General features: G+C 54.0%; 1 protein-coding gene across 4 annotated transcripts; it reads right to left on the bottom strand.

Annotated features, from left to right (window-relative positions):
• On the bottom strand, nucleotides 1-8,682 carry CTU1 (cytosolic thiouridylase subunit 1). Of its 4 annotated transcripts, none has more exons than XM_017512467.2 (4): nucleotides 8,051-8,145; nucleotides 6,305-6,365; nucleotides 5,163-5,691; nucleotides 1-626 (listed from the first exon to the last, which is right to left on the bottom strand). In XM_017512467.2, the coding sequence occupies exons 3-4, from the start codon at nucleotides 5,668-5,670 to the stop codon at nucleotides 88-90; spliced, it is 1,047 nt and encodes a 348-aa protein (XP_017367956.1). In that variant the 5' UTR covers nucleotides 5,671-5,691; nucleotides 6,305-6,365; nucleotides 8,051-8,145; the 3' UTR covers nucleotides 1-87. The 4 variants fall into 4 exon arrangements, with proteins under 4 accessions (XP_017367956.1, XP_017367957.1, XP_037588765.1 ...); XM_017512468.2 differs by having other exon boundaries at nucleotides 6,305-7,719; nucleotides 8,051-8,116; XM_037732837.1 differs by lacking the exon at nucleotides 6,305-6,365 and having other exon boundaries at nucleotides 5,163-5,421; nucleotides 8,051-8,682.
• Nucleotides 8,683-8,937: the final 255 nt, after the last annotated feature.

Below are 8,937 nucleotides of genomic sequence, written 5' to 3'. Positions count from 1 at the left end.
CAAGGTAACGGGGGTTTATTCACAGAGTCATTTACAGGCAGTCCCCACCCCGGGGGGCGTCAGATCCCGGCGGGAGGTCCGGAGTCGCTAGAAGGTGGGGACGGCCTTGGGGGTGGGGGTCTGGGCCGGATCCCCGGGCGTCCCCGGCGTCGCCTGCTCGTCCAGCCCCCGGCGGCCCTTGCCGATGGCCAGGCGGGGCCGGCCGCGGTTCAGGCCGTCCAGGAGCGCGCAGGCCTGGCAGAGCGCGCGGCTGGCCAGAGCCCCGCAGCGGGAGCAGGCGCCGGGGCGCGGGGGCCGAGCGGACGCGGCCAGCGCCAGGCGCTCGGCGGAGTGCACGAGGTCCAGCACCGCCGACGGCCGCGCCGCCTCCAGGCGCTTGAGCAGGTCCCGGGCGTGGCCGCGGAAGGCCTCGGGCGCGTAGACGCACTCCTCGGAGAAGTAGTCCAGGCGGCGGAAGTGCGCGTACAGCACCACCTCCTTCTGCGACGCGAACTGCAGCGGGCGGCAGCGCGGCAGGGCGCCCCCCTCGCCCGGGGAGCCCAGGCCCCCGCCCCGGGCCAGCCGCCCCGCGTCGCCCCGCAGGAAGTTCATGAGCACGGTCTCCGCCATGTCGTCTGCGTTGTGACCTGGTGGGGAGAGACGGGAGCGGGTGAGCCGGGGCGCGGAGGGCGCTGCTGGTCAGGGAGCCCCCCGGGGAACCATGGGTCCACGAGGACCCAGAGGGAGACTGGGAGGGAGACCCATGGAGACCCAGGGCACAGTGGGACCGTCAGGACCCAGAAGAGATGGCGAGGGGGAGAGGGAGCCATGGAGACCCCTGAAAAACGTGTGACAGCCAGGATCCAGAGACAGGGAGGGGAAAGAGAGCCATGGAGACCCCTGGGGAACCGTGAGGCAGCCAGGTGCAGGCCGGAGATGGACACAACAACAACAACAACAAAAACAGAGAAACATAAGCTCCCCTGGCGCAACTTGGGGGGGCGCCTTATGGACCACCCACCTACTGCGGAGCGGACCTTATGCTAGTTGCCCTTTTCTATAGGGAGTAAAAGTGCATTATGCTGCTAATAACCTTATCATCCTCAGTTAAAACTGTAATTCAGACTGTACACAAAAATCAGAATGGTATTTAAGACATTTAACAGAGATTCTCAACAGAACTGGTGTGGTAGGCAGGCTGCCCTCTCCCCCACCGCCTAGGGTGTCCATGGCCTAATTTTGGGAACCTATGGATATGTTTGGCTGTCAGGCAAAGGGGAATTAAGGTTGCAGGTTGAATTGGGGCTGCTAATCAACCGACTTTAGGGAGAGTATGGCAGATTATCCAGGTGCGCTCCATGTAATCACAAAGACCCTTAGAGTGGAGGGAGGCAGAAGAGGGAGAGATAGGACCAAGGAGACGTTTGAACATAGTGGGCAGCCAGGACCCAGAGAGAGAGGGGGAAAGGCGGAGCCTGAGCCATGGAGCTCCCCTGGGCACCATAGGGCACAAGGACCCGGAGTCCAGGAGAGGGAGACAGGGCCATGGAGCCCCCCTGGGCACTGTGGGACAGCCAGGTGGAGCCTGGAGGTAGACACAGCAGGAATCAAGAGGGTAACACACACAAGCTCCCTGGGGAACTTGGGGGTACCTCATTTGCCACCCGCCTACTGAATATGGGGTTGTGAGGGCAGAGGCAAGGTTAGAGTGACGCAAACAGAGTAGGACTCAACCTGCCATCCTTAGCTTTGAAAATAGAGGAAGAGCTGGGCACAGTGGCTCACGCTTGTAATCCCAGCACTTTGGGAGGCCGAAGCGGGAGGATCACCTGAGGCCAGGAGTTTGAGACCAGCCTGGCCAACATGGTGAAACCCCATCTCTACTAAAAATACAAAAATTAGCAGGGCGTGGTGGCGGGCACCTGTAACCCCAGCTACTTGGGAGGTTGAGGCATGAGAATCTATTGAACCCAGGAGGCAGAGGTTGCAGTGAGCCAAGATTGCGCCACTGCACTCCAGCCTAGGCAACAAAGCAAGACTCTGTTTCAAAAGAAAAAAAAAAGACAAGACAATGGAGGAAGAGGCCATGAGCCAGGAATGTGGGCAGCCTCCGGAAGCTGGAAAAGGCAAGGAAAAGGACCCCCTGGCCCAAGAGCCTCCAGGAGAAACTCGGCACTGTTGACACTTCGATTTTAGCCCGGTGAGACTTGCCAGACTTCTAATCTCCAGAAATGCAAGATAATAAATCTGTGTTGTTTAAAGCTGTTAAATTTTAAGTAATTTGTTACAGCAGCTAGAGAAAACAAATGACACAGGGCCTCTGACAACACAGACTGTAGTTTATGTTTTTTTCATTGTGTGTGTGTGTGTGTGTGTGTGTGTGTCTTGCTTTAGTGCCCAGGCTGGAGTACAGTGGCTCGACCTCAGCTCACTGCAACCTCTGTCTCTCAGGCTTAAGTGATCCCTGCCCTCAGCCTCCAGAGTAGCTGGGACCACAGGTGCACGCCACCATGCCCAGCTAATTTTTGCATTTCTGTACAGATGGAGTTTCTCCATGTTGGCCAAGCTGGTCTTGAACTCCTGAGCTCAAGTGATCCTCCGCCTCCCAGAGTGGATGGGATTACTGGCATGAACCACCACACCTGTAACCACTGCAGCGTTTTTGTTATCTTTGTTTAGAAATAACAGTGAGAAATATTTACACATTGGTCACCATGAAATTGAAGCTGTACTTGTTCTGTGTCTTGTCAAGTTATACTTGAGTCTGTATCAGTGCTTAGTCTGGGATGATTCCGCTCTCCTTCCCTCCGCCTGAGACATTTGGCAATGGCTGGAGACATTTCTGGTTGTCAGGCTGGGGTGGTGGTGCTACTATTAAATAGCGTCTAATGGGTAGAGGCCAGGGATGCTGCTAAAATCCTGCATCGCAGAGGACAGCTCCCTAACAACAAACTATCTGGCCCCAAATGTCAATAGGGCCGAAGTTGAGAGACCCTGGTCTAAATGGTAAAAATCCTCCAAGAACTTGGCTCTAATTGTGTTTGTAGTAATGGTTACCTTCCAAAGAACTGCCAAGCCCTGTGACCTTGAGATTAGCATGTTTGCTACTGGAAATGACATCTGGTTAAACGTTTACTATTGACTTAAAGTTGTAAACCACATTCATAAGGAGAGACTGGATTTACTCCACACCTTGTCATTACAAACCCACTTAGGAGCTCCCGATTTTGTAATAATTATTACAACAATCATTATACTATGCCTTTGATAATAGTGTATAAACAAAGGGAAAAATCACCTTCCAAGTTAGGGATTTTTCTGGAAGCCCTCATTACTTTTAGAAGTACAATTACTAAGTGATTCTATCAAATTAACTTTAAAACCTGAGGCAGCCTCTCATTCTTTTCCCCCCGCCCCCTGTACCCCCTGCCCCTGAGACGGAGTCTTGCTCTGTTGCCCAAGCTGGAGTTGCAGTGGCGTGATCTCGGCTCACTGCAACCTCGGCCTCCTGGGTTCAAGCAGTCCTCCTGCCTCAGCCTCCCAAGTAGCTGGGATTACAGGGGCCTGCCACCATGCTCGGGTAATTTTCGTATTCTTAGTAGAGATGGGGTTTCACCACGTTGGCCATGCTGGTCTCGAACTCTTGACCTCGTGATCCACCCGCCTCGGCCTCCCAAAGTGCTCGGATTACAGGCGTGAGCCACGGTGCCGGACCCAAGCCTCTCATTCTTTCCATATACTGCTCTTGTATGGAAAGGATTATTGTTCCCATTTTCAATCACAGAGATCTAGGGATTTCTCCAAAGTTATTCAGTAAGGAAAGGGCCACACCAGTGATTGAAGCTCAGTAAGCCTTCCCCAGAGCCGATGCCCTAGCATGGTGGCAGATGACAGACTCAGAACGACTTTGCCTTCATACCCTTCGAATGTGCTGATTCTCTCCAACCACCACTCTCACCTCCGTGACTGCAGCTGGCCCCCCACTGACTGGTCTCCTTGGCTTTGTCCCTGCCCCTCCAACCCAGGTTCCTCACCATGGCCTGGGTGAGCTTTTCAAAGTGAAACTCCCTTCTTGTCACTTTTACTGGTTCCACCACAGCCTACAGGGTAAGGCCTGACCTCTTCCACCTCTCCAGCCTCCCCTGCCCTTGCTTTCTGGGATCCAGCCACACTGGACTTCTTGGGGCAGCCCAAATTGGCTTTTGTACAGGCCAAAAACCTCTCCCCAATTCTACCCCCTTTACCTCTTCACTGTGAGCCTTCAGATTTCAAAATAGTTCCCTGACCCCACTCCTTGCAGATCATAGGGTTCTCTGTGTGTACACATGGTCCTTAACATGTCCATACATGGTCAGTAACATGTATAGTGTTTATAATTTTGTACTTGATAACCATGCAAAGGTAGGAACTTGTGTGTAAGTGTATTCTCAGTCCTAGCCCGACAACGATGGTGATAATATAGCACGTATAAAATGTGTAATCTATACTAGATCATACAGGTTATGTAACGTAACTATAAAATAGATATTATACTTCTACTAAATAGACTCTTCTAATTGTAATAAGTTTATGAGCTGGGTACCATTCATATTCCTGTTTCAAGGATGGAGAGAAACAGAAGTACAGAGTAGTTAAGAACTTTGGCCACATGGGATCCGGCATATAGCAGAAACTCAGCATCTGTTTGTTGAAGGAATGGATGAAAGAGAGAGAATAAAAAAACTTACAAAGAAAGGAGAGACCAACAAAGAAAAGGAATTAAGAGGCAGAGATGCTTTTTAGAGACAGAGCTGCATTCTGAAAGGTGGACCATAAGAGATGAAACATGTTAGAAACACTTAAAAATAAGCGAAGAACCAGAGATCTAATCTCCGGAGACTTTCACCTCCCACCCGTTTGGCAATCTCTGCAAACCAAGACTGTGGCCAAGACCCAAAAACCTTCATGATCCCTGCCTGGCCGCTCGGTCCAGCGTCTAGAACCTTCACAGGGCTCCAGCCCCAAACTGGAGCATGCGCACTTTCACATCTCCTTAGTGGGATCCTCCCGTTAAGCCACGCCCAAGGTCTCCTCCCACGCCCCTGGAGCATGCGCATGAGTCCCCTTTCAGGCCCCGCCCCCTGGCCCGTGCATGCGCCCCACTGCCTCTGAGCACGCCGCTCCGCGGCTGCGCCTGCGCTCACCCGTCACGATGTGCGTGGCTCCCACGCGGCGTGCCCCTTCCTCCAGCGCCCGGCGACGCAGCACCCCACAGAAGGTGCAGCAGGAGCGGCTGCGGCCGGAGCCAGCTGTGCTGCGGGCCACCGCATCCATTGTCCAGCCCCCGAAGAGGTCTTCGTAGGCTACGACGGTGAGCGGCAGTTCCCAGCGCGCCGCCTGGCGCCGCACGGCCGCCAGCGCCGCGTCCCGGTAGCCGCCGATGCCCTCGTCGACGGCCACGAGCTGCAGTGAGATGCCCAGGCGCGGCGCCAGCCCGCGCAGCACGTGCGCCAGCACGGTGGAGTCCTTGCCGCCCGAGGCGCCCACAGCCACCGCTGCACCAGGCGGCAGCAGGCGGCCCGCGAGCACCGTGTGCAGCACCTCGGCCTCAAAGGCTGAGCAGAAGCAGGCACCGCACAGCGCTTGGCCGGAGCGCGGACGGCGGAGGGCAGCGCGTGCCGCGTGACAAGAGGTACACGGTGGGGCGGGCATTGCGGGAGGCGTCGGCTTCTCCTAAACAGGGAGAGAGAGGAGGTGGGTTACGTGTGGATTCCGGATTGCAGGGTCCTTGCCTTCGGGGAGATTGTCAGGATTGCACCTCTGGCCGGAATAGACCAGGGAGACTTGTGCGCTAGTGGAGTGGCTTCTTCTAGCACTGGAGACAGGACGGTTATAAGTGGGTCCTGGTGTAAGAAAGCCACTGCCTTAGGGAATGCTTCTTGGATTGCACCATTATGCACCAAGAAGAGAAGTAGCTTAAGAAGCTGGCTTCAGGGCTAAAGAGAGGGAGGACAAACAGGTTATAACCAAGATTAGGTTGTGTCTTGTCCAGAGGGATGGGGTGTATATTAAGGACCGTTTGTCACAACCTCCAGGGAGGCCACCCTTGTTATACCCCAGATCAGAAAGACAAGGTAGATATCATTGGCATGGGCCACCAGGGCTGTTAAGAGAGCTTGGGAGGTGAGGGATTTATGACTGTCAGGGTAGAGGGAGGCCAGAGGATTGAAGCTGTGTTCAGGGGAAGGTGGAAAACAGGAAAGGACAATTGATTTCACTCTGTAGGGTTTGATACTGTCTCCAGGAGTGGGTTCTGATTGCATCCTGTGAAAGGCAGGGTGATCACCTTCTCCAGGGAACACGCAGGTAGCCTGGATCACACCTCGGAAGACCAGATGGGGTTGCACCTGTTTTGGGGATGAAAGAATATGTGGGCCTCCAAGATAGAACTCAAACCTGCTCTGGTATCAGAATCCCCCACAAGTTAATGTGGCCTCATCAAGACATGGATCAGCCCATCTCTGACTTCTATCCGTTTTCTTTCCTACCTCATCCTTCTCCACCCAAACTCCAAGACTCCAAACCTCCAGTCAAATCTTGGTCCTGTCTGCCTGGTGAACCCACAAAAACTCCCTAGGCTCAGTTCCCTTCCCCAAGCCACCATCACCTCCAGCCTGGACGAATGCCTTTGTCTCCTTGCCATTCAGAGCAGGCAGGTCACATTGCTTCTAGGACTTACCACAATGTGTGGAATTATTTTATGTGACTATATTTACTGTTTCTAACTTCTCTGAGGGCAGAGGCCAGTGCCACGCAGATGTCTAATAGGCATCTCCAAACCCAAATTCCTGATTCCTCTAACCCAACGGGCTTCTCCTGGAGCACAAGGCAGCTCCATCCATCCAGCTGCTCAGGCCAGAAGCTTTGGGGTTCAGGAAACTGGACTGCTCTTTCTCTCCATACACTTGGCATGCTCCCAGTGAGTGGCACCAAACTGCAATGCCAACTCCGGACCTTTTCAAACTCCAGGTACTTAAATGAAATAGCAAATCCTATTTGAATATGGCTTAAAAACAGCGAAACCCTTCTGACCATCTCCATGACAGCACCCTAGTCAGGTCTGTCTCTCTCCCAGATGGCTGCAGCACCCCTTGGAATATTTCCTCCCCCTGTTTTTGACTCACTCCTCCTCTGTGCTCCTGGATTTTCTGCTCAATTCTCTTCTGGGGAGGCCTTTTCATGTTTTCAGGTCCTGCCTAGCACCCATCTCTTTCCATTCTTTAAAAAATATTTTAAGTTTTAAATTTTTTGAAATGGAGTCTCACTCTGTCACCCAGGCTAAAATGCAGTGGCACAATTTTGGCTCATTGCAACCTCTGCCTCCTAGGGTCAAGCCGGGCAGATTGACTGGGGCAATGACGAGAGAAAGTGATGAAGGGTAACTTTGAGGTTCTGGCCTGAGCACTAGGGGGATGGTGGGGCCATTTTTTGAGGGGAGAAGACCAGGAATTCCATTTGGACATGTCAAGTTTGACGTGCATGTTAAACGTCTTCCCTCAAAGACTTTATGGACCCCAGTCACTGAGTCGGGCGCATCCCCCAGGGCCCCCAGAGCTGCATGTGTGCCTCCATACTGGCCCTGATCCTGACTCCCTGTCACTGGTGACAGGTCTGTCTCTCTGCTTCTTCAAGGCAGGGGCAGGGTTCGTCTGCTGCCCACCCCCCCCCCCAACTTGCGCAGAGTCGGTGCTAAGTAAATATCTGTAGGATGAGAGAATAATAAATGCTCCCAGAAGAGAGATCGCGGACCCCGGGGTTGCCTCTGGATTGCAGCCTTGTCAAAAGGACTCAAGAGTGTGGCATGGGGGCGGGGACAGGGAGATGGTCATATCCTGTCTTGCGGAAGGGGGTGGCCCGGTAAGAGGCCAGACCGCAGCGTCCAAAGTGGGAATCCTGGCTACAAGGCCTCAGGGACACCGCGCTGGGAAATCATAGAAGCGTCTCACGCTCGTAGAGACCTTCAGCCCTCCCACGGCACCGCAACAAAGAGCCGGGGTCCACATGCCAACTCACCGCAGGAATAAATACTCACCCGGGCAGAACGCAGTGCTGGGACGTCCACACTGCCCACCACGCGGAAGCCTGGCACGGAAGTGACTACTCCAAGACTACCATTCCCACGAGGTCTTGGGACTTCCTTGCCTACAGCTCCCAGAATCCCATGCGGCAGCGCCGCTGGATGAGCCAATGGCTCCGGGCTTCCGCTTAGTTTACGACTCCGAGAAACATTTGCATTGTTCTTTCTGCTGCCCCCAAAATGCACTGCCCCTTTTGCTTTCTGCGCCCGTGGCTCTGAGGTCCCGTTTGGCCTACAACTCCCAGAAACACTTTCCTTGCTCTTTCTGCTGCTTCCAAAATGCACTGCCCCGTTTATTTTCTGCGCCTGCGCTCGGGCCCAGGGAGCCGCAGAGCTGTGTGTACTGTTGTTGCCATGGCGGCGCGCTGTCACCGGCAGGTTCATGTTGCTGTGTAAGCGAAGTCGTTGTATTCTGATTAACTGGCTTGTGGGATTATTACAGGATTTTAAGGGGATTATAGGGCATATGATTTCTGCCCTTTGAGGCGGGGTTGTGGGTGAGAATTGAAGGTGGGGTTGCTGGGATTGGTCGCAAGTGTAAAAGGCGCAGACAGCGCATGCGCAGAACAGACTCCGAGGATTGGAGTGGAGTTGTGCGCGCACGTGGGGCAGTGGTGATGCTCGTACGCAGGTCGAACTGGGAGAGGGAGTGGGGTGCAGGCTGAGGGACTCTGCCCGTGCGTCAGATGTCAGCGATTGGGGGTGTGGTGTCTGCACATGCTGTTGGCTCTGGATAGTGGGTACGACTGTAGAAAGTAAATTTCTGGTCTATTTTGAAGGTGGTTCCCATGGGACCTGTAAAACACTGATTGTAGTGAGGACGGGGGCAATGACGAGAGAAA

Source organism: Cebus imitator, unplaced genomic scaffold, assembly GCF_001604975.1.
Source record: "Cebus imitator isolate Cc_AM_T3 unplaced genomic scaffold, Cebus_imitator-1.0 Scaffold473, whole genome shotgun sequence".
NCBI classification, from domain to species: domain Eukaryota; kingdom Metazoa; phylum Chordata; class Mammalia; order Primates; family Cebidae; genus Cebus; species Cebus imitator.
This window is presented reverse-complemented; position numbering and strand designations above follow the sequence as displayed.